The sequence below is a fragment of the Zeus faber genome, assembly GCF_960531495.2.
Source record: "Zeus faber genome assembly, chromosome: 15".
Lineage (NCBI taxonomy): Eukaryota > Metazoa > Chordata > Actinopteri > Zeiformes > Zeidae > Zeus > Zeus faber.
Window position 1 is genome coordinate 19,835,655 of NC_137194.1, and position 24,118 is coordinate 19,859,772.

The 24,118-nt window shown below is 46.5% G+C and overlaps 2 protein-coding genes across 2 annotated transcripts; both read left to right on the top strand.

Annotated features, from left to right (window-relative positions):
• Positions 1–1,373: 1,373 nt before the first annotated feature.
• On the top strand, positions 1,374–4,566 carry LOC307241243 (uncharacterized protein; the record flags this gene model as incomplete). Its single annotated transcript, XM_080015283.1, has 4 exons — positions 1,374–1,503; positions 1,709–2,602; positions 3,582–4,206; positions 4,482–4,566. 4 exons carry the CDS (start codon positions 1,374–1,376, stop codon positions 4,564–4,566), a joined length of 1,734 nt encoding a protein of 577 aa, XP_079871409.1.
• Positions 4,567–5,104: 538 nt separating this feature from the next.
• LOC307241244 (bromodomain adjacent to zinc finger domain protein 2A-like) lies at positions 5,105–23,980 on the top strand (the record flags this gene model as incomplete). The annotated part of the gene is made up of 27 exons (XM_080015284.1): positions 5,105–5,681; positions 5,954–6,208; positions 6,297–6,719; positions 6,825–6,885; positions 6,974–7,082; positions 7,210–7,311; positions 7,426–7,648; positions 9,893–9,954; positions 10,038–10,103; positions 10,192–10,590; positions 11,103–11,357; positions 11,436–11,650; positions 11,740–11,814; positions 12,537–12,711; positions 12,810–12,872; positions 12,952–13,096; positions 14,279–14,886; positions 15,541–15,856; positions 15,960–16,115; positions 18,173–18,333; positions 19,571–19,636; positions 19,758–20,041; positions 20,473–20,608; positions 22,207–22,353; positions 22,513–22,772; positions 22,911–23,054; positions 23,574–23,980. 27 exons carry the CDS (start codon positions 5,105–5,107, stop codon positions 23,731–23,733), a joined length of 5,643 nt encoding a protein of 1,880 aa, XP_079871410.1. The 3' UTR covers positions 23,734–23,980.
• Positions 23,981–24,118: the final 138 nt, after the last annotated feature.

The window sequence follows — 24,118 nt, forward strand, 5'->3', positions numbered from 1 at the left end:
CGTGCCCAGGTGGCGTGTTCCGCGGTTCCAAATAAGCGTGGTTGTGCTCCCCGCCGCCTGGCTGTTGTTAGCTTAGCTTAGCCTAGCCTGCTAGCCGGGGCTGTGTTGTGTTGATCGTAGCCAAATAACCTTGGAGCCGGTGCCTGAAATCATGTGCCGCGGGCGTCTGGTACAGACCACCCCAGCTCCGGCTAACCTTCTTCGGACCAGCTATTCCTCTGTAACGTTTAGGGTCCCCGGGTGACGAGCCCATCCTGGAATGAATCGACGGGGGGGAGGTAGCGAACTAGCGTGCGGCGGCGGCACAGGGTTCCACTGCGCCTCTCCGCGAGGCCTCGCTGGACATTTGACAACGAATTAAACCCTTTTGCGCCAGTGGGTAAACGTGTTTATTTTGACGAGGAAGCCGGGGCTCGAGCACGGGACGGTCTGCGTTGACGGCGGGCGTCCCGTGCTTATATTTGTGCTTTTCCGACTAGCATCACTGCTAAGGATATCCGCTCGGGCCATCATCATGGAGACGGAGGCTGAGCCCTGTCTGCCTGTTTCCCACTGATCACTGTGCCGTGAACGGTCGCTGGCTCCGTAGACGCGCAGCAGCTGCCGGAGCTGCGACATTTTGCCTGTTTGGGTGAATGCATATGATGCTGGGACCAGCTGTTGTTGCTTAAATATTTCATGCCGCCCACTTATTCCCAATTATTGCTTATTTTTATCTATCACTGAGGACGAGTCCACATTATTTTCAGCCCAGCGACGCCGCCGCCGCCCCCACCCCCCACACCTTTCCGCACGTTTCTTTGACGATTTCAATAATTCAACGTCACAATTCTCCCGTCCTCTGAAGACGTCACAAAAACGTCGAGCTGCGTGTGTTCTGGTTCTCCCGATTGCTCCGATGTACGCAGTGCTTTTGTTCTCTGCGCAGCCGATGCATTGGTACAGCTTGAGACCAGCGAGAGCGGATTTTCGGTTTTGTTTTTGTTAGTTTATTCTCAGCACATCTGGCACTACACTGTATTTGGATTAGTTTGAGGTAATGTACAAAATGCAATATAGTACAAGAATACAGTAAGTACATAATTACAGTTTATTACTGTTTTATTACGTATGTGGTATCTGAAATAATCAGTATTTACAGTATTAATGTACTTACTGTGTATGTACTATATTTTAGTGTAGGTTACCATTTTTCTTACATTTTGGTTTACTTTTTATTTATTTATTTTACTGTATGTTCGGTACAAACCAAAAGTAACTGACAACCAGGGTCACATTCCTTGTATGGCCAAGCATACTTGGCCAACAAAGATAAAAAGACTGATTTATATAACTTCCTGACATGGCTGATTTTTGTCTTTTTTTCTGTCTAGATGGAAGCGAATAACCATTTCAACTATGGCATCCACTCGTCGGCACAGGCCAACTCAGGACTGAAACTCTCTTCAGGGGATTCTCTCTACACTAACGGGTCCTCCATGAGTTTCCCTCAGCAGGGGAAGAGTGAGTATCGTCGTTGTGTTATTATTGAGTATATTGTCATCAGAATGCATGCTACAAATATTAGGTTGTTGGTGTATTCTAAATGTTAAGATAAGACCACCCCACAGAGGAACTGTATATAACTGGGGGCATATAAGCTGTTTTTCACCAGCACAATTTCTGAATGAAAATAACAAGTCCCTTTTCTTTCCTGCCATTCCGACAGATATCAATGGCGAAATGAATGTGAATGGCGTCACTACTGTACTTGGGTCGGGTGTGTCTGGTTCCCATCCACCGACAGCTCCTTACCCACACTTGAGCAACCACCACCAGAGCAACATGGGCTACAACTACTTGTGGGGAGGACAGTCTCAGTATGGCTCAGCCATGGGTCCTTCTCCAGGGCACGGCATGCACCAGAAGCAGCCTCCTTCTGGGATGATGCAGTCTCAGTCACAGCACCATTACCAGGGACACGGACAATACCAGCTTAACGGGGCCATGGGAAGCTCCCACCAGTCCTCTGTATCAGGCCCGCCGAACATGGCTCTGGCTGAGGGTCAGTACTGGAACAGGAGTAACCCGGGCACACAACAGATGGGTTACAATTCCCACACTATGTATGGAGCCTACCAGAGTCAGGTACACCCCGGGATTGCGTCATCGCAGCACCACCAGCAGCAGTCTTTGCAGCCACCGGCCCATCAACAGTCCCAACAGCATCTCCACTCCCACCACCCACACCATCACCACCAGCAGCACCAGCAAAGTCAGCATTATGGGATGATGCCCAATGGGATGCCATATTACCAGCACCAGCCCCAGCATCCTCCCCTGTCGTCTCCCCCACCACAACCTCCACCACCACCACCACAGTCTCAGCCCCAAGGCCAGGGTCAGATGATGTCTCAAGCTGCCCAAAATTTCACTCCCCCACATGGAAGCCCACAGCATCACAATTTAGGTAGAGGAGGAACCAGTAGCCCTCTCCCAGTGGGTATGTCCTCGGTGTCGATGATTTCGCCCTCAACAGTGCAAGATAGCGGATCACCCCAGGGCCACAACAGGGAGATAAGTCCTCATGCTGGAAGTGTAGGAATGCCTGGTGTCATGCAAGGTAGCTGTCTTATTATTTTGGTTCTTTTTTTATTTTCTGATTTGGTCACTGAGAGGCTTTTTGGTACAGTTTCTATGAAGCGCTTTTTTACATTAATTTCTTAGATGTATCCAAGAGAATTGAAGTGTGACCTTATTTTTCAGTTGATTTTATGTTTCATTGCGAATTAGGTCATTAACAAAGCAAATCGGTTTTAACTTCCCATAAAACGATTCCCTTTTCCACATTGTTTTTCCTTGGATGTTTGATATTTTTGTTGGTAAAAAAAAACCTCAATGGTTTTATAATTTCTCCTGAACTTGATCTTTACCACTTTTCTTGGACTTTTGCCATCAAATGTTTGTTCTTAAAAATGGCCACATTTTGCCTTAAAGGGGGCCTATTATGCTTTTTCCTAATGGTCCTCTGCTCCAGGCACATGCCCATGAAGTATAGATACACCTGCTCAGTCTTTCTCGGAAATTGTTTGACTGCTCTGCTCAATAGCCGTGTATCATTTGATCATTTCATATCCAGTTTAGTTGGCCAGTCGGAAACAAGTTTGCTTCTAGGAGGGGGGCCTTCAAGAGAAAGGAGCTAATATGGCTTGTTTCAGTCAGAGGCTGAACTGAGCAGAAGAAAGTGTCAGTGTAAGATAAATAATGTTGTTTTTTTAACTGGGACTCATCCAAAGCTTCTCTCCTGGAGTCCCAGAATAAAAATATAGGAGCTGGAATTTTGCGTAATAGGTCCCCTTTAAGGGTAATGAGCAAGCCCCATTTTATATTGTAGCAGTATCAAACATAAGCAGGAGGTTCCACTGATTGTATAATGGTGTATATGTATATTAAAAAAAAAAAGTCAAATGTTTTTCCACTACCAAATCCATTTAAATACAATTTCTATATAAAATCCTACAGCTGAACATCCATCGCATGACTGAATATACTTGTCACACTTCTGCATTGAAAATAGACTTATTTTTGTTCCTCATTCGCAGGGCATATGAGTGAAACCTTCGAGGAGGTGGATACAAGCTATAATAAGATGGAAAGAGCCCCAGTCGACCAAAGGTTACTAAAAAGCGACAATTACCAACCCAAACCATCTGTACCTCCGATGGGGCCGGCTGGTGACTACAGTCAGAATAACAAACCAGCCCAGGGTCCAGAATTGGCTTCAATAATCGAGTCAACAATTAATTTGCCCTCCCACACCATGTCTCCTCATCACTCTGGATCGCCAGCAGCCGTTTCCACATTTCCTTCAGGAAAAGCAGCAACACCGCCTCAGAGTTCTACAGCTCCGGCAGTCTGCACACTTGCCATATCAGCCCCGGGACCACCTACCAATTCATCCCCTGCCATTATGTCCACCCCACCACAAGTCTCAACACCTCCTGCTTTGTCATCTGCTCCTTCTGTTACTGATTCTCCAGAACTTTCCCCTCCTCTAATGGTGTGGGGCCTAAGCCCTCCCTCTGGATCCACACACCAGTCAATGGGATCCCCTTCCTCAGCATCTGCATCACCTCCAAATGTATCTGTACAGCCATCGCTGGTGGAAAATGTCTCAAGGCCACCAGCAGCCACTTCAGTCCCAAAAGTCCCTTCTGCTACTTCATTGTATTTGCCTCATCAGACCAAAACACAGCTGCCCCTCGTGACGTCATCACCTCATACAACAACCTCCACATCTTCCACAGCATCTTCCCCTACCTGCCCAGTTTCTGCACCCATTTCCGCTCTTCTGCAAATGGTTGAAGGGTCAAGGCCGCCACCCCTCACACCCTGCCGCCCAGATGTTACTGGAGCACTACTTGAAAAGTCTCAGTTGTCTGGCACTTTCATGACAAATTCCTCATCGGTTACTGTGAGGCCTCCATCACTGCCTTTTTCAGGACCCTCGACCTCATCATCACCATCTCAACTTTGCTCTTCAAAAGCTGCACCTCCAGGATTATTGCCCAGGGCTCCTTCAACTGAAATCAAGTCAGGTCCCACATTTCAGCCTCAGACATTATTTTCTCCCACTCCTAAATCTATTGTTACATCGTCAGCACCAGAGGAGCTGTATTTACCCTCTTCCTCAGTCCAAGAGCCTGTAGCCCCACCTTTGTCAACCCTACCTCTTTTAACCACTCAAGCCCCGAGCGCTGCTCCCCTGTCTGCTCCACCCGCCTTGGTTCCAGTGGTCCAATCCTCGGCTGTGTCAAAGCCTTCTTGCCTCAATGCCACTTCTTCGCAAGTGGTAAAACCGCTGGCTCCTGAGGTGGAGTATCACAGCAGTGACAGGGATGGGATTGACTCTGCTGTGGCTTCAGGTAGTACACCAGAGAAACGACTCTCGCAGCCCAAGCCGGGCACCGTGAATTCATCAGAAAGAATCAAAGCTACTGAGACAGAGGTTGGAAAAGCAGAAAATCCATTGCACCAAGAATTTTCAGTACCCCTTGAACCTCTACCATCTACAGAGAAGCCCCCGAAGACATTTTCTGGCAATCAAAAGGCCAACGACAGAGTGATGCGTGGCGGTAAGCCTTTGAAGCAAAGCAGCTTGGATGAAACCAGTGAGTTGGAGAACTCCACTAACGAGCCGGATCCACAGCTTCACAGCATCATGACTGAAGAGGAAACCTTCAATGACTCCTCATGCCGCAACACCTCTCTTTCTGATGACAACTCAAGACTTGACAGCTCCTCTTGGATGGAGGACACCTCTTTGATGACGGACGACACCTCTCGGATGGACGACACCTCTCGGATGGATACTGACATCTCGCACGCAGATGACTCCACCTACTTTGAAGACAGCTCTTGCATGGAGGGAGACGTTTCTCAAGTTGACGCTACTTCCCGCATTGAAGGTGAACCCTCCAGTATGTATGACGTGACCAGAGATGGCAGCTCCTCCTTGGAAGACACTGTGGATAAGTCCTTGAGTGACACCGGGGCGGGAGAATCATTTCTCATCGGAGAGACCGTGGACAGTCGTTTAAGCATGAGGGAAACCACGCAGGAGTCTTCCCTAAACAACTCTGCTCCTTTGGTAGAGTCCAAGGCTGCCTCATCACAGAATGATACGTTCATCACAGACGCAGGTACAATTTCACTGTGGCTAGAAAACTGTATAATATGGTGTTCAAAATACAAAAATATGAATATTGCTGTAATGATATTTTTTGCTATTTGGGGATGTTTTTTCTCCCTTTTAATGAATGATATTTTACGTTCAGCATTGCTTTTGAGAGATATATATATATATATATATATATATATATATATATATATATATATATATATATATAAAAAATCTGTTGCTGTTATGATTAGCAATTTTTCTCATTCGAGTGCCTACTTTTTTGTTTGACAGAGTCTGGAGATGAGGTGGGGGCTAATGCTTATGACATAGCTGACTCTGCTGGACCTGTCAACGGTAAGACTTCTCTTACTGAAACGGTGTCCAACCCTGGTTTCAATATCAAAGATGAAGTCGTACTCTCTGCGGAGAGCCTCACTGGGCTGCCACTCGCACCAGCAGCTGTTGAAAATGTGTCTGCTACTGGAGGACCAGTTAAAAAGCCACGAAAACCCAGAAAACCCCGGGCTCCCAAGGCCTCTACGCCAGGTAGTCAGGATTACAAAATATTTAGTTTTTTAAGAATAATACACTATATATTGACATGGGTGTCCTCCTTCTCCTTGTGTTTCATCAGCAGCCAAAGCTCAACAAGGACAGCGAAAGCCCAGGGTGAGAACCCCAAAACTGGAGAAGATAAAGAACCCTGAAGAAGGAGAGGATAATAATGAGGAAGCCAAGGTGAAAGGCACGGGCAGGAAGAGGAAGAAACCTCTCAAAGATGTCAAAGAAGTCTCCAAGTCCCTCAAGATGGAAGTTAAAGAAACAACAGGTGTCTCTGGAGAGAAGGGGCCACCCACAGAAGAGGATGATCCCATTGCGGCCATTATCGAAGCAGTTCTGGCTAGGGCCGTAGCCGCAAGCACGTCCAACGAGAAACTTGAGAAGCCCAAAAAGGTAAAAAAACAAGGCAGAGAGGGAAACGCAGAGAAACCTACATTCGATGCTGAAACCACAACTAATGATGTTGACAACGATGGCGACGACAGTTCCACAGCAGGTGATTGGGCATATTAGGATTTTTCAGATCAACTCCGCATTGCAAGAAATTGATGTAGTGACTGATACCGAAATGTAGAGGCTGATTTGTAATTTCCTCAAACAGGGGAGTGTAACAGGAGGAGGGTGGCGACAGAGGAGCAGGTCCAGTTCCCAATGCTGCATGGGTAATATTGCCATTTAGTTATTTAACCTGTATGCCAACTCATTAGTTGTAACAAGGCATTAAGAACCCCCTTTTTTCCTTAACTGTAGTTGGAGGAGAGAGATCCGTGTGAAGAAGTTGGAGGACCGTATGAAGGGTGAAACCTGGTACTACACCCCCTGTGGGAGGCGCATGAAGCAGTTCCCAGAAATAATTAAGGTATATTTTTCAGGGTACAAAATTGCACTTCAAGGGCATTTTTGAATCATAGTGCCTTTGTCAAAATAGTGTAACACTCGTGGCAATAACTTCTCTCATGTTTTGATCTGCTCCTCATTTCCTCTAGTACTTGAAGAGACACCAGGACAGTGTCGTCACCAGGGAGCATTTCAGCTTCAGTCCACGTATGCCCATAGGAGATTTTTACGAAGAGAGGGAAACTCCTGAGGTAGGAGATCATTTAGACTGTCCTTTGAATGCAATCATGATGAAACAGTTGGAGTAAATGTGCTTGTTTGTTTTTTGTGAACAGAGTAAATATTTCCATCTGATGCACTTACAGGGCATGAAGTGGGTGCTCTTGGCAAATGAGGAGATTCCTTCCATCATTATGGCCATCACTGGCCGTCGTGGGCGACCTCCAAACCCAGACAAGGAGAAGCCCCGCAGAGTCAGAGGCCCGAGGGGAGGGCAAGCCCGGCGCCCTGGCAGGCCTCCTAAGCCACAGATGGTCGACCTACTGAGCAAAGTTGACGCCAAGCTGTGGAAGAGACTCGAGGCTAAAGGTGAGAGGGCATGATTTTATAACATAATTGGAAATTAAAACAAGGGATATTTGATTACCAACCAAACCTAAAAATCAACCATCAACCGAAATTGCCTTATTCGCTATTTGGCATAAGGAGTCAAAATACTGAATAGCTTGACTCAATATATGCTGTCCTGCACATTCAAATAACAGCAGCAGTCTGCTGTTTGTACTGCATTCCTGTCCTGTGAAAATGAATGCTGGCTATTTTCAACAGCGAACTTGTTTGCTGCAAGAAACAGTTTCGTGACAAAGCACAACAAAAGGCAAGTTTGTATTACTTGGAGAAAAGCTAGCCACAAATTTGACCTTTGATATCTGCTTATCTGCTCTAACTAAGTCAATGGGTAAGTTTTTGGGGTTATTTTATTTAATTCTATTTTTTTTACCAACAAACTACTGACGAGCAGAGAGATTTAGGTTAAAAATACTAATTGAACACAGCTCATCATGGAGCAATTAAAAACAAAAGATGCAAGAATGTCACTGCACTTATGTGCCATTCATTATTTACCATTTATGCAATTCAAGCAAAATTAATCACCAACATGAGCCCACTGTAGTCTTTCCATTTGTTGAATGGCTGTGCCTATCAGTATTATGCCGCCCAATAAAATTATGGCGAATGTTCTTTACACAGCATAATTCATGGCAGCTACTGCTGAGACGATTATGGAAAAATGTAAATGATGAAATGCCAGTGCTGAGTTTTTTGCGGTTTATTCGGCCTATTGCCTTCTGAAATTTAGCTCCAAGCCATGGCCAAGAGTTTCCACTTTGGTTTATCACTAATTATAAACGGACAGTGGAAGTCTTTTCCATCAGCTGCATCTGGTGCATTGTCTTGAGCTTCATCTTTTTCTTTTTATCTACAGACGTGGAAAAATTTGTTGGTACCCTTACAGCTCATTGAAACAATGCTTCATTCCTCCTGCAAATGTTGAAATTAAAAGCAATTTTCTCATGTATACCTGCATGCCTTTGGTATGTCATAGAGTAAATCAAAGAAACTGTGAAAAGAGATAAATTATTGCTAAAGTGATAAATTATATTCTAAAATGGCCTGGGCAGATTGGTTGGTACCCATTAGAAAGATTATAAATAATTGGATTATAGTGATATTTCAAACTAACTGTTTTCTTTAATTGGTATGACACGTCTTCAATCTTATTATCAGTCATTCAGCCTATTTAAATGGAGAAAGATACTCACTGCTGTTTGGTATCATTGTGTGCACCACACTCAACATGCACCAGAGAAAGCAAAGGAGAGCGTTGTCTGAGGAGATCAGAAAGAAAATTATAGACCAGCATGTTAAAGGTAAAGGCTATAAAACCATCTCCAAGCAGCTTGATGTTCCTGTGACTACAGTTGCAAATATTATTAAGAAGTTTAAGGTCCATGGGACTGTAGCCAACCTCCCTGGATGTGGCCGGAAGAGGAAAATCGACCCTGGATTGAACAAACAGATGCGTAGAAAAAGAGCCATGGCCAACTTCCAAAGAGGTGTACAAGCTGAACTCCCAAGGTCAAGATACATCAGTGTCTGATTGCACCATCCGTCGCTTTTTGAGTGACAGTGGGCCCCATGGAAGAAGTCCCAGGAGGACTCCACTTTTGAAAGAAAAACAAAATAAAGAAAACCTGGAATTTTCGAAAATGCTAATTGACAAGCCACAATGCTTCCGGGAGAATGTCCTTCTATGAGCCCTGATCTGAATCCTATCGGACATCTATGGAAGGAGCTGAAACATACAGTCTGGAGAAGGTGCCCTTCAAACCCGAGACAGCTGGAGCAGTTTGCTCAGAAAGAGTGGGCCAAACTATCTGTTGACAGGTGCAAAAGTCTCATTGAGAGCTACAGATATCCCTTGATTGCAATTATTGCCACTAAAGCTTGTGCAACAAAATATTAGGTTAAGGGTCCCATCATTTTTGTCCAGGCCATTTTCATTTCTTTTATGTGAAATATTCTGTTGATTTAGATATGGAATAAACAATGATGGATGCCAATTACCTTTGTGAGTTTCAAGTTATTTCAAGAAAATTGTGGTGTTTTTTAGTCAAAGGATATCAACTAATTTGTCCACTTTTGTAAATGGATGTGCATAAACCTTTTATCATTGTCATTATCTTCATTAACAATGATCATTGATTGCTTTAATGGTTTTTTTATTGGTGTTCTATATTTTCACCGTTTTTTGTGTATTTGTTATTTTAGAAGCACTTACGGAGGAGGATAAAGAGAAACTTGCAAAAATCAAGAAGAAAATGAAGAGAAAGGTATGTTCATGGCTCACAAATAACTGAGAATGTTTCATAACACATTGATTTTTACATCCTATTTTATACATTATCTCATTAAGGTAAGAATGAAAAGAAAGGAGGATGCCAAGAACAAGAAGCTGAGGGAGGAGAAAAAGAAAGCTAAGGTAAAAGGATTAAACACTATGTGATGACTTACCAGCCTCAGTCTTTATCAAGGCATCAGCAACGCTCTTTTTCCCTCCCTGGTTTCAGCTGGAAAAGGATGTGGAGGCCAAAAACCAGGAGGCTAACACTGAACCGGCAGATCAGACAACTCTGCAGGCCTCACCGCCGGCCTCCGAGTCCACGCAGGAGCCTAAGAAGCCCGTGCGACGGAGAAGGACGAAGGCCGAGCTTCCTCCACCCGTCCAGCAGACTGATGAGGAAAGGATCGCTCAGGGTCAGCGAGTGCTCGGGGCGCGCAGCAAAGCCAAGGCACTGGCGAAAGCACAAGCTGAGGCAGAGGCGGCGGCCCGGGCCGCTATGGCAGCTAAGCGTGCCGCGGAGAGGAGGGCGCAGGCCCAGCGGAGGCTGGAGGAGAGGAAGAGGCAGCAGATGATCGCTGAGGAGCTGAAGAAGCCCGCAGAGGACATGTGTCTCACCGACCACAAGGTGACTTTCATTAAACCAAAATCTGTGACTCTGCTTTTCATCTAACAACCCCCCCATTAAGATAGATAACCCTTAATTGATCCTCCCCGGGGGCACAAGTTGACAGAACCGAACAAGTTATAAAACATCTATAAATAGAAATTAACTAGGAGTAGCACCATATTGACTAGTGAGTCCAATATAGTCAGGTGGTAATTACTAGAATATACTAGAATATATGCTACTATAGTGAGTATATGTATAGTCATATTGTATAGTATAATATCTATATTATGGCACGATAGCAGTATAGTGGGATAATACTAATAATGGTATAACAATAATAATGTGGTAGTAATGGTGGTTATACTACCAATAATAATAGTACTAATAATATATGCATACTGCTTAGAAGTTTTATACTGCAAAGAAAATATCTTTAACTGAAAGGAGGAGCTTAAAGGAATGTTCAGATGTTCTCTGGTGCTTAAATCTCAGTGTGTCCAGGCTGACCCGAACTCTCCCTCCCCCAGCCTCTTCCTGAACTGTCTCGTATACCAGGCGTGGTTCTCTCGGGGGCGGCCTTCGCACACTGCCTTACTGTGGTGGAGTTCCTGCATGGCTACGGCAAAGTTCTGGGCCTTAACGTTCCTAAGGATGTGCCGAGCCTCGCCTCCCTGCAGCAGGGCCTGCTCGCCCTGGGCGACGGTCAGGGAGAGCTCCAGGTTCTACTGCTGAGGATGCTGGAGGCGGCGCTGCACGACCCGGGCCTGCCATCCTATTATCAGGTGTGTATTGGATTTCAGTATGCAGGCAGTGTATAGTGTTAAAAAGACGTACGATGTTTAGGATTTGCTTTTCTTCAGTCGGTAAAGATCCTCGGGGAGAAGCTGGTGGACCTCGAGCTGACGCACAGCACAGTCTCAGAAGCGCTGAGGATATTCCTGGAGTCGCACGGCTATGAGACCGAAGTGTGCAACACACTCAGGACTAAACCGTTCCATGCTCTGCCGCCAAACACCAAGGCGTCCATTTTGTGCTTCCTGGTTGAAGAACTCAACGGCAGCAACATTGTAACCAGGTGAGAGTGAGTGCATGAATTCTGACTGTCAAAGTGCTGGACAGCCTATAATCTGATTTTGTCTAATTTGTACGTACCACTCATTTCAGTGACATCGACAACACGCTGGAAAACATGGCGGCGTACAGGAAAAACAAGTGGATCATTGAGGGGAAGCTGCGCAAGTAAGAGTGCTTTGAATGACTTGACAAGAACCAGATCAGTGTTGTGCGTACTCACTGATTTACACTTAACTGGAATTCATACCAACTTTTCAGTAGGCAATCTGATGTAACATCGACGACTTTGTGACTCAAGGTCTGCGGTCTTGGCCTTTAGATTCAATAGATGTAATTCGCTGACCATGATCACATAATGTTGTCTGTACGTGATCTGTCTTCACCTCGAGAGGTGAGATATCCGACTTGAACTCTGCTGAGGGGGTCGCTCTATGTTCCTCCACCAGGCGAGCCATGGACATGTTAGGGTCGCGAGCGACAATGGGACTTTCATTCCTGGCACCGGTGTCTCTCTTGCTTGATTTGCTTAATTTTGACATAACCTGTTCGCAATGTTCAGTTGTGTTCAACGTGAATAATAGGGTTATTTAAGTATTTACATATTGAGGTAATGTAGCGGGACCACAAGGTGGTACGTCATTCGAATGGACCTTATTCGCAACCAGAACCCCTTCTGTATACAATCTGACGTGCATTACACAAATATTTCGCTGAACAAATTTACTCTCAATACAGAATTTACATATTCCAATTAATTTATGACTAGGGTGGTATTTAATCAACGAGGAAAACTTCTGAACAAAGTATAGATATTGCAATTTTCAAATAGATTCAGAAGTTGAAACCATTGAATTGTATCTGAATATTGATGTCACCTCTCCCCTCAGGCTGAAAGCGGCGCTGGCCCGTCGGACGGGCCGCTCTGAGGACGACCTGTGCTTCGAGGAGAGGCGGCGCAGCGCACGAGTGGCGGACGAGGAAACCCTTGGTTTGGAGGAGAACAGAGTCCTGCTGGAAAGAAGCAGCCGCCGCACACGCAAAGAGGAGCCCAAGCTCAGTGAGGTGCGCATCTGGCCAACTGAGCTCCGTCCGTGTTTTGTGATGCCTTTGTTGTGGTTACACATCTTAATTATTTGATTTGTTTTTTGCTCAAAATACAGAGCGATAGCCCCACAAATGCCAGCATTCCAGAGCTCGAGAGACAGATCGATAAGCTCACCAAGGTAAGGTGGACACAGCACAGGCACAATGCCTTCCTTGTGGCGGATTGTTTAAAACTTAAACGTTACTCCTCCCTCACAGAGGCAGCAGTTTTTCCGGAAGAAGCTGCTTCAATCTTCCCATTCCATGCGGGCGATCTCGCTGGGCCAGGACCGCTTCCGGCGCCGATACCTGGCGCTGCCTCACCTCGGAGGTGTCATTGTTGAGGGGCCAGAAGAGCTGCTGAGTGAGTCTGTAACTGGTTTCTTCTCTTAACGGAGGCCTGGCGTGGCGAGTTGGGGTGATTCTGCTGTTACGGGCACTTTTGGCTGTGCACATTTGTTGTGTTGTGATGGCATTGATGCCACTTGTACGTTACATGTATACTTGGTGTAATAAATCAGATATAATGAATGCTTAAAAGTTCCATATAGATTCATGGAATACATTTATTGAATATGTTTAATTATTTGGGAAAGTGAGAAAGGCGAGATTAAGATGGTTTGGACACGTGTGTAGGGGAGGTGGGAGTTATATTGGGAGAAGGATGCTGAGGATGGAGCTGCCAGGCAAGAGGAAAAGAGGAAGGCCAAAGAGAAGGTTTATGGATGTGGTGAGGGAGGACATGCAGGCGGGTGGTGTAAGGGAGGAAGATGCGCAGAACAGAAGGTATTAGAGGCAGATGATCCGCTGTGGTGACAAAGCCAAAATAGTGATACTAATAGATAAAATGCTCCTCGAAATGGGACAAAAATGTTTTAAAGAGTTGCTCCAAAGATTTTCCAATATGATTTTCAAGTGAACTAACATATATAGCAGAAAACCTTTAAAGAATTTTCTTTTAAATCTACCCTCTGGACTCATAAGCCACATTTCCACCCAAAGTTCCCGGAACTTTTAGTCCCAGGAAGTATTTTCAAGGAACTTATAGGATTCCTTCAGCCTGTGAACAATGAGGAAGCTCATGTGCAAGAATGGGCTTGGCCACCATCTGAGTGAAGTACTGCTGCTCCAGATCGCAGATATTGTGCAAATCAGTTTGCTGACTTATAAAAAAGCAACAGCACGTGACCATACAACAAACTGCTCCAGTCCAGTAGGTGGCGGTAATGCAGAAGACTATACACCAACAAGAACAAAATGTTTTGTACAAATGGAACATTTTTAGAACAAAAAACAACAGCACCAACATGCAGTCTGTTTACAGCTAACTTAATTTAGACCCTGTTCCCTGCCGTGGAAACGCACTGAGCTCCTCCAAAGGTTCCTAGTTGCTGGGGAGTTTCTGCGGTGGAAACGCACTGAGCTCCACCAAAGGTTCCTAGTTATTGGGGAGTTCCTGCCTTTGAAACGTGGCTATAATGTCCCATGTTTGCCGATTTATGGATTTAGTATTGTTTTTTTAATTCCAACTTCCATGTTTCTTCAGCGTCTGAAGATGTACTAGTGGCTGAGGTGCCCATCACTTTCCTGAAGAAGGAGCCCAAGATGGAGGAGGTCCCCGCTGCCGCCTTCCCCCCTCCTCCCATTTCCTCCTCTCTCCCCGACCAGTCCCTGACTTCTTCCCCGGAGGATGACCCCCTTCCCGGCACCGCGTCCCTCATGAGCCAGCAGAGAGGCCGCGGACGGCCCCGAAAAATCAAACCTGAAGTGGAGCTCCACCTCCGCACTGCAAAGGTGCGCCGCCGGCGTCGCAGCAGTGCCCGATCCACCGGCGAAGACGGGCCCTGCTTGCCGGGCAGCGGCACGCAAGACCTCACGCGTGCCGGTTTCCAGAACTGGCTCAACCAATCGCAGGAGGCGGCGACCAACGGTACGAGCTCGGCGGCGGGTGAGGCTCCGGGGGGCTGCCCGTCGGAGAACGGCGTGAAGGAGATGGCAGAGAAGCAAGGCCAGTGGTTCAACCTGCTCCCCAAACAGCCGTGCGACTCTAGCTCGCTGACGGAGCCCCAGACTCCTACCTCACCCAGTACCCCCCCAATGCTGCTGTCTCAGGTCCCCAGCACCCTACCTGCACTCGCTGCTCCGCTCCTCCAGGTACATCTACCACCAGGGCTCCTACTATGTAACACTTTTGTTGACTTATTTGTCATACAAACAATTGTGATGAACAATTTAATCATAGTATACTCTTATCTTAAAATAGTGTAATATAACTTGGGTATTAACCCTCTATAGCCCCTGATATGTTAAATATCTAGATACAGTGTCTGCGTTATAATACAAAAATGATAGATAAATTAACAACAATCTCAAATTCAAAGCTGATAGGTTTGGATTCACCTCAGATTTGACCTCAATTCATGTTTGAGTCGGCTCTGATTTGGAACCGTTTCATACATTTCATTGAAGTGTATGAGTTTTTACGGGTAATATTCCTCAAAGCAATTTAATTTTAAACAAAACATGAAAACATGAACCACAAGTGAGAATGGTGACTTATATCCTGATGGATTTCTAACTAATAAACTTATCTTTTAAGTAAATTGAAGTGACAATGAAAGTGTAAAGAATGAATCCATAAAAAGATAAATCAAAGAAATGTAAGTGATGCGATGTATGAACACACGGTTGAAAACCTTATTCCGCCTGTATTATCTGGTGAGTTTTGTATGTGGCCATAATGTGTAATCGTCACTCTGTAACTGTTTTTAGGTTTTGTGCCTCAATTATGTTATGCTTTTCCTGCAGGCGGACCCGCCGCTTCCCAGCCTGTCTCCTGTCGATCCGGCACCGCCCCAGGATTTCTCCTCAGTGCTCCCCAGCCCTGCTGCTCTTCCGCCTGCCCTCCTGGCAGCCCCGCCCCCCACCTCCACTCCAGCCCCTGCCACGCCCGCCCGACCGTGTCGCAGGCGCAGGAGGGGCAGCAGAGGGAGCAGCCCCGCCCGACGAGGGGCCCGAGCCGCCGCCGCCGCAGCAAAGCGCCGCGGCCGCCCTCCCAACACGGCGTTCCAAGAGCTGGAGCAGCAGTACTTCACTCAGATGGTGGCCAAGCCCATTCCCACGTGTGAGTTTCCTCTTCGTTTCCTCTTATGAAGCCAGAGCAAATCACTCTTTGGTGTTTGCGTTGGATTTTGGTCTTTAAACATTTTTTCCATTTGTTTTCCCAGCGATGGTGCGTGGCTGGTGGTGGATCAAGGATCCAGAGGAGCTGTTTTCCACCCTGCAGGCACTGCATCCCAGAGGCGTAAGGGAGAAGGTGCTACACAAGCACTTGGCCAAACACATGGAGAGCCTGGTGGAGATGTGCAACAAACCCATCAACGGTGAGTGGTATTCGTCCGGATGATTTACATTTTCTGTATTGTTTTCGATGCAGCCCCGGTTCTTTACCCGTCTTGAAATTAGTTGGATAGGAATTGGCTGGGACTGAACAGTTGTCTGAACTTATTAGACTCTCTCTCTACCGTCTAGGTCATAATAGCCACATTACTAACGAGTGTTTCTTATCTTATTAAAGCACTAATAGTCATCGACGATATCCTCAAGTGATGAATATCGAGGTATTCGTTAAAAAACACTGTGATATTTGAATTTGTCGATATCGCCCAGCCCTGTGGGGTAGCTAGATTGCCTGTTTAGGTATTTTTAATTCTCATCCTTTTCTGTTGTTTTTGTTCAGATTTTTATTAGGGGTCCATCCTGAAGGGTGGGAACCCTATTGACTTTGCTCTTTAAGTTTTTCTATTATTATTCTCCTGGACATTATCACACTTTATCATATTGTCTCACATGTCAAAGTGTCTGCCGCTAAGAAACCATCAAACACACGGACACGATTGAATAAAATCTGTATTCGTGGCAGTCCACGCAGGCTGGTATCCAAGTGTGATCCGAATCAGACTATATCTGTTGGGAGTAGTTAGTAATAAACCAATGTGCCGGAAGTAGACGAGTGAAGGTACCGGGGGTGGTGGAGTAGGAAGCTTTGTGACATCGTCATCAAGTTCCACAAAGCGCGGCGCTTCATGACATTATTATCCAATATGATATACATCGATCAGCCACAACAGTAGGTCCCCCTTGTGCTGTCGAAAAAGTCGAGGCATGGACTCTCCAAGACCTGAAGGTGTCCTGTGGTATCTGGCACCAAAACGTTAGCAGTAGATCCTTTTAAGTCCTGTTAGTTGTGAGATCTCTCAAAACCTGTTGGAGTGGAAAATCAGGCGAGAATCACGTGGTCCGACCGAGGTGGGGCCTCCATGGATCAGGCTTGTTGTTCCAGCACGTCCCACAGATGCTCGATCGGATTGAGATCGGGAGAATTTGGAGGCCGAGTCGACACCTTGAACTCTTTGTCATGTTCTTCAAACCATTCCTGAATCACTTTTGCAGCATTATCCTGCTGAAGGAGGCCACTGCCATCAGGGAATACCGTTGCTATGAAGGGGGGTACTTGGTCTGCAACAATGTTTAGGAAGGTTGTACATGTCAAAGTAGCATCCACATGAATGTCAGGACCAAGGTATTTCCAGCGCAACATTGCCCAGAGCATCACACTGCCTCCGCCGTCTTGCCTTCTTCCCAAAGTGCAGTGGTTCCCAAACTTTTTGCGGTCCGGTACCCTTTCACACATTCAGTCAAGGGGTGGGATATATTAGGCAGCAAGTAAACAGTCAGTTCTTGAAGTTGATGTGTTGGAAACAGGAAAAATAGGCAAGCGTAAGGATCTGAGCCACTTTGACAAAGGCCAAATTGTGATGGCTAGACGACTGGGTCAGAGGATCTGCAAAACGACAGGTCTTGTGGAGTGTTCCCAGTATGCAGTGGTGAGTACCTACCGGGAGTTAACTTAAAGGATCTGCTGCTAATGTCTTGGTGTCAGATACCACAGGACACCCTCAGAGGTCTTGTGGAGTCCATGCCTCGACGGGTCAGAAATGTTTTTGTTCCATGAGGCGGAGCTACACAATATTAGTGGTTCTTCGTGGTGGTTTTAATGTTATGGGCTTTGGGGGGCATTTACATTTTAATGCGCAGGAATCTGGACTCTATTGGTGTGTGTTGGTAGGCAGGGAACGTCGGGTCGAGACGAGAGACAGCAGCAAGTGATGCTGCGTTTCATGGGAACCCGGAAAACTGTATTTGTGTTGGTAGGAAGTGTTGTTGTGTTTCACGGAAATGCGGAAAACTAATTTGTGTCAGTTGCCCCCGGGTCTGTTATCTCGTTGCTTTTCCACCACATGATACCGGCTGAACTCCGACAGGAGAATGAAATTGCTGCAACTAAACTGGATCCTATGCATTGCTGCCTGCAGCTATATTTATATACTTGTTTGTTTGTCTTTTTTAACATTTGCACAACTCTATTTCCCCCCTTCAGATCCAATATTCCAGGTGAAGGTGGAGGAAGGGGATGCTCTGATGGAGGCTCTGCAGCAGCCCTGGCAGGTGCAGGAGAGAACCATGGAGACTGACATCAGTGCCCTCCAGTGGGTGGAGGACATGGAGCAGAGGGTGATCGTGGCTGACCTCCACCTCAAGGTAATTTAGAAACTTAAGAAATTGGAGAATCAGGAACAAGGGTGTGTGTGTGTGTGTGTGTGTGTGTGTGTGTGTGTGTGTGTGTGTGTGTGTGTGTGTGTGTGTGTGTGTGTGTGTGTGTGTGTGTGTGTGTGTGTGTGTGTGTGATATATATATTTTTTTTATGTATATAACAACTTAAAACATTTTTCATTTTATTTTGAATTATTATTTTTTTGATTCTAAAATTGTTCGGACTGTTAAGCTCTTTTATTTTTATTATATCTTTTATTTTTTTAATGCTAATCCTCTGTGGTGAAACACACCAGACGTCACCAGAGCAACTACCGAGTATACCTAAATGTACCAGGCAGAATAAACTTCATTCTGGTTTAATTTAATTTTTTTTTATTTAACCAAAGGCTGCATTTACAGCAAATGGTCACATCATAGCGCAATACGACACTTCTACTGTGCCTCAACATGTTTGATATGCATTGCATTACAGTTGTGGCAATATTAGATGAAGGTACAAAATGGCATTCGTAGATAGGGATGGGTATCATTAAGATTTTAACGGTACTACTACTCTTACCGATAATGCTTATTGATCTGGTACTTTGACCTGGTCCTTTTTCTTTTTATTAATTAATTGATCAATTTGTCTATTTATTTATTTATTTTTGAGACAAGTAAACAAATTAAGAAGATAATTAACACTGCTTTATTATCTCATGTATTCGGGAAAATAAACGAAGATCGTGTGCGGAGGGAGAGGGAAACTCAGGGAGTCGCTGAGATTCTCCGCTCCGCCGTGCGAGCCTGCGCCGGTCGCACTTTTTTTGCGAGGAGCAAGATCGCCATCAACTTTAGTGAAATTTAACCAGACTTTTCAGCGTTTAATTGTCTCTGCCATTGTCATTCACTCAGAGCAGGGTCTCACCCCCCTCGTGCATATCTCTGATGGAACGGGGAAGAGAGAGTCTCTTCTGAAAGATGCTTTTTAGACAAATATGCTCATCTTATTTCAAATTAGAAACAGGGTTGGAGGGATGCAGGATAATGTTTAGATAGACTAAATAAATAGAAAATCAATTTTCTTAATTTCCTCCATTACCGTTAACAGAACCGGAACGTTGGAGCTTATCAATACTATGGTCTTGTTATAATTTAGCCCCATGGCCTGTTTAATAGCGGGTCTTGGTACCCATCCCTATTCATAGAAAAATCTTTAAAATTTGTTTTGTTTTCCTCCAAGGAGGCTCCTCAAAGTTTGAAGATAGATAAAGAAGCCGACGCAGAGCGACCAACGGTAGAATTCCAGGTAAAGTTAAAAACCTTCCTCAAAAGACTTGAGTTGAAAGGCTAATATGAATTGGGAAATGATTTATTCTTTAGGAAAACTGCACATTACACAGTTACTCACAGCCCCGTCCCCACCCCAGCCCTACACTGTCCCCGAGGCCGACTCGACGCGGGACGACCTCCAGTACTACGAGCACGACACGGACCCCCGCGACGACTGGATCGTGCGGACCAAGAAGGAGTGGTCCGACTTGCCGCGCGTCGCCACGCACCCGCTGGACCTGGCGGTGCTGCGGCTCGCCAACCTGGAGCGCAACATTGACCGGCGCTACCTGAAGGAGCCGCTGTGGAACACCGCCGAGGTGATGCGCCTCGCCCCCCTCACCCCCACGCCGGGGGAGGAGCCGCTCATGGACGTCATGAGGTGAGGCGGGAGCTTGAGCACGGGGTTTGGGTTTGGCTGGCTTTGTTTTATTGAATGCTGCTGTGAGTGGCTTTGGGTTTTCTGTGTTTTTTGGCGGCCGCTGCGGACCAAAGCGATGACATTTCCTGCAGTAAAGTCCTGATTTACATAAGGGGAATGCCAAGACAGATTTGGCAAAGATTTAGAGGTTATTCTCATTTTGCGATCACGGTTTTATAGATGCAACCAAAAAACAGAACTGATAAAGCCCTCTCTGCCTTTTTTAAATGCATTGTTTGATGGTACCAATTTAAGAAAGGCACAATTACATTTAAGCAAATGCATTTGTTTAAATGGTTTATTTTACCTTAAAAGTTCTCTTGGAGGCAGGTTTTGATCGTGGTTTTGTTTGTTTTCCCGACGTTCCTCACATGGCTCCTCCTCTTTCCCAGCCTTGAAAGTGAGATCACCCCTCGCTTACGGACGTGGAGGCAGGCTCTGGATCGCTGCCGCAGCGCCCCCCAGCTGTGCCTGTGTGTACTGCAGCTGGAGAAGGCCATCGCCTGGGAGAGATCCGTGGTCAAAGTGGTATGCTGTTCTCATTCAGAGAAATGGTTTCCTCAATTAGGGGTCCAGCTCGCAGAACTGGATCCCTATTCTTGTTGTTATTACTCTGCATTTTTATTATTTTTATGCTCTGCGTTTTTTCGGCTAAAAGTATCCAAAACACGACAGTACGCATGGAAACGGTTGAGGTCTCGTTAGAACCGTGACGTTTCAGACGTCTTGTCGTTCGAGTTTGATCAGTATCGATCTACATTTGGAGCAGAAATTTGTGGAAAACTGTGATAATTTAATTTGCTTCAGGAGCGCGCCGCTGTGTGACGTCATCATCCGAAGTTATATATGGCCGAGCGTCGTCTCTTAGAAATGATTTCAGCCGCTTGGACTGCATAGCGTTCACAGACAACCCAGGCAGGGCTCGAGTCTAACGCCGTCCCCTCATCCCGGGGACGATAGAAAATATCTTTGGGTCGAACAGAGATCTTCCCCGGGATGTCTCCGGGACAAAATGGATGTTTGTATGTATATCTCAGCCTACCAGGCCAAAAAAATGTATAATTTTTTACACCAAAAATGAGGGCAAATATCTATTTATTATCCTGTACCGGCTGCGCTCCCCTCGCTCTTTCTACTATGACAGCGAGTCGGCCTGCATAGCCCTGCCCCCTAGCCGCAGCTAACGGCTCCGGCTAACGCTGCTAATGGGGAACAGGACACGCCGTCCCCGCTTCTCCAAGTCGTGGGCTACGTGCAGGTTTGTGGCGCAGCAAAGTTGTTTTCCTGCTCCGTATTAGTTTTGACTCCATTGCTCTGTTTGCCGTTCTAGGCGTCCAGCCCATAGGAAACAACTAGGAAATCCGAACAAAAGCTAATGCTTACTCGTTAGCCCTCTAGTTTAATCATTTTAATATTGTACTTATTTTCTTATTTAAAATCTGATCATTTGATATGACCAGAGGGGAGTATCAAAACAAAGCAAAAGTAAACATCGGATATCAGACAATAATGTATTTTATGAAGGGAGAGATGTGTGACATCTCCGAGGCTTTTGAACAAGTGCACTACCTCAAGAAGAATATATAAGGTAAAGTTAGCCTGGAGCCCTGCCGAGCCGACGCTGCGTTTAATCGCAATTTGGAAAACTCTTAACTCGTGCTGTGTTTCACAAAACTCCCGAAAACCATAATCGGTCCCAGAAGGTGTCTTCGTACCGCAGGAAGTTCTAAGAAACTTTCGAGGAACCGTCCCTTTCTTTTGTTCCCGCACTGTGTGACCCAGTAACGATGGTAATTGTTAGAACGAACGATGCAAGAGCCACATCCAGTGACGTAAGTGCAACACCATGTGTTTTACGGAGCCTGAGGAACCTGTATATAAAACACCTTGCACGACTAAACTGGACCCTGTGTATCGCTGCCTGCAGCTTTATTATTAATATTAATAGTAGTAGTAATAACCTTTTATTCATAAAGCACCTTTGAATCAAGAAAAAGGTGGACAAGCATAATTTATTGAATAAAAAAAATATGTAAATGTTACTCTATTTCAGTTTTGGAATCCTTCCTTCCTTCCTTGGAATCTTTCAATCTGTTCAGCGAGCGTCCCCTCTTGTGTTTTTGCAGAACTGCCAGCTCTGCAGGAAGGGCGACAACGACGAGTACCTGTTGCTGTGCGATGGCTGCGACAGCGGCTGCCACATGTACTGCCTGAGGCCAAAGGTCACGCAGGTGCCGGACGGGGACTGGTTCTGTCCCGCCTGCGTCGCTAAGGTCAGAGAACCCTCCACCCGCCTCAACAAGCACCTGAGCGCGGAGGCAATTAGGGATACTTGGACCTGCCCCCAGTTGATTTTTCCCATCATGAGAATTGCTCTTAATTGGTCCAATCTGCTGATTCCAAGCGGCCGTTTTTGGGTTTTTTTCCGCCAGGAGGAAGACGAGCCGCCGCAGAGCCAGCCCTCGTCCAAGAAGCGCACCCGGGTGAAGAAGAGGAGGTACAAGGACGACAGCTCCGACGAGGAGGCAACGCCCCGCCGCACCGTCGGCATGACGACGCGGCACAAGAACACGCCGCCGTCCTCGTCCTCATCCTCTCGTTACCCCGGCGACGGCGGCGGCGGCGCCGGAATCTCCCCGGCCAAGCGCCGCCGCATGACGACGCGCAATCAGCCCGACCTGACCTACTGCGAGTGAGTGACTTAGGTCGTTATTAGGTTGTTTGCCTCTTAATACGTAGCGACGTCGCGTCGCCGTGCGCATGCCGGCTCAGCCTGGTGCTGCTCCGCCGTGGCCTCTGAGCGTGTTTTTACCCTTTTCCCCGCCGCCAGGATCATCCTCATGGAGATGGAGGCTCATGTGGAGGCGTGGCCGTTCCTGGAGCCGGTCAACCCTCGCATGGTGCCGGGATACCGCCGCATCATCAAGAACCCCATGGACTTCCTCACCATGAGGGAGCGGCTGCTGCAGGGAGGGTAACGTGGCTGCTTGTTTTTATATTGGAGATGAACATACGTTTGATGTGGACAAACTAGAGGGGAGGTGAATGTGACGCCTCCTGTAAAATAGAAATGAAGCGCTCCTCCTCTGAAGATCTCGGTCAGACAAAAATGGGGGGAAGAAAAAAAAGCTGAAATCCACACGTGGGCCGCGCAAACTAAGTTGCCTCTCGTGACACTTTTTTGAAGCCAAGACGTGGACATCATTTGGTTAATTGTTCATTAGATCAGAGACGAGTCGGCACGGTGCTCACCCACCAGCCAAGATATTAACGTGAAGAAATTTGCTTTAGGCCGTGGAGTTGGAAAGTTTTGGCCCACGCTCCCGTCTAAGCGGTTAAAAAAAGAATATATATAATAATAATCCCTCTGACACCACTAGAGGGCGTCGGAACACTTTTGGTTTCTATTAAACTTTGCTCCTCACGCTTCTGATTTATTTATGTTATTTATTTTATTTATTCCAATTTCCAAATTCGCCGCCCTCCCATCCAGGTACTGCAACTGCGAGGAGTTTGCGGCCGACGCTCAGCTGGTGTTCAACAACTGCGAGCTCTTCAACGAGGACACGTCGGAGGTGGGCATGGCCGGACACTCCATGAGGCGCTTCTTCGAAAGCCGCTGGGCGGAGTTCTACGAGAACAAGGACAAATAGGAGCCCCCCCCCTCCCCAATTACTACTAAGACTATCTGGAAGCCCCTCCAGCAGCCTGTATAGGAATATATGTATAGATTTGGTTATTTGTCCCATCTTGTGTCCTCTCGGGGCCTCACCTTTTTAGGCCCCGAAGCGCCGACGACCTGAACTTCTCCTCCATTCCCGCCACAGAGAGGAGGCTCTGTCTCTCACTTCCTACCTGATCACCGCCTGGAGCTCCTGTCGCGCCCTTCACAAGCCCCGCGTCGCACCGCGCTGCTCTTGTTTCCGTGAGGCAGGAACAGGGGAGGGGGTGGGGGGGGGGGGGGGGGTTCCATCAGACTGTCACGGGCGCTGATCACACTTATCGCGGCCTCGTCGCTGCGCACCGGACCTGTTCGGC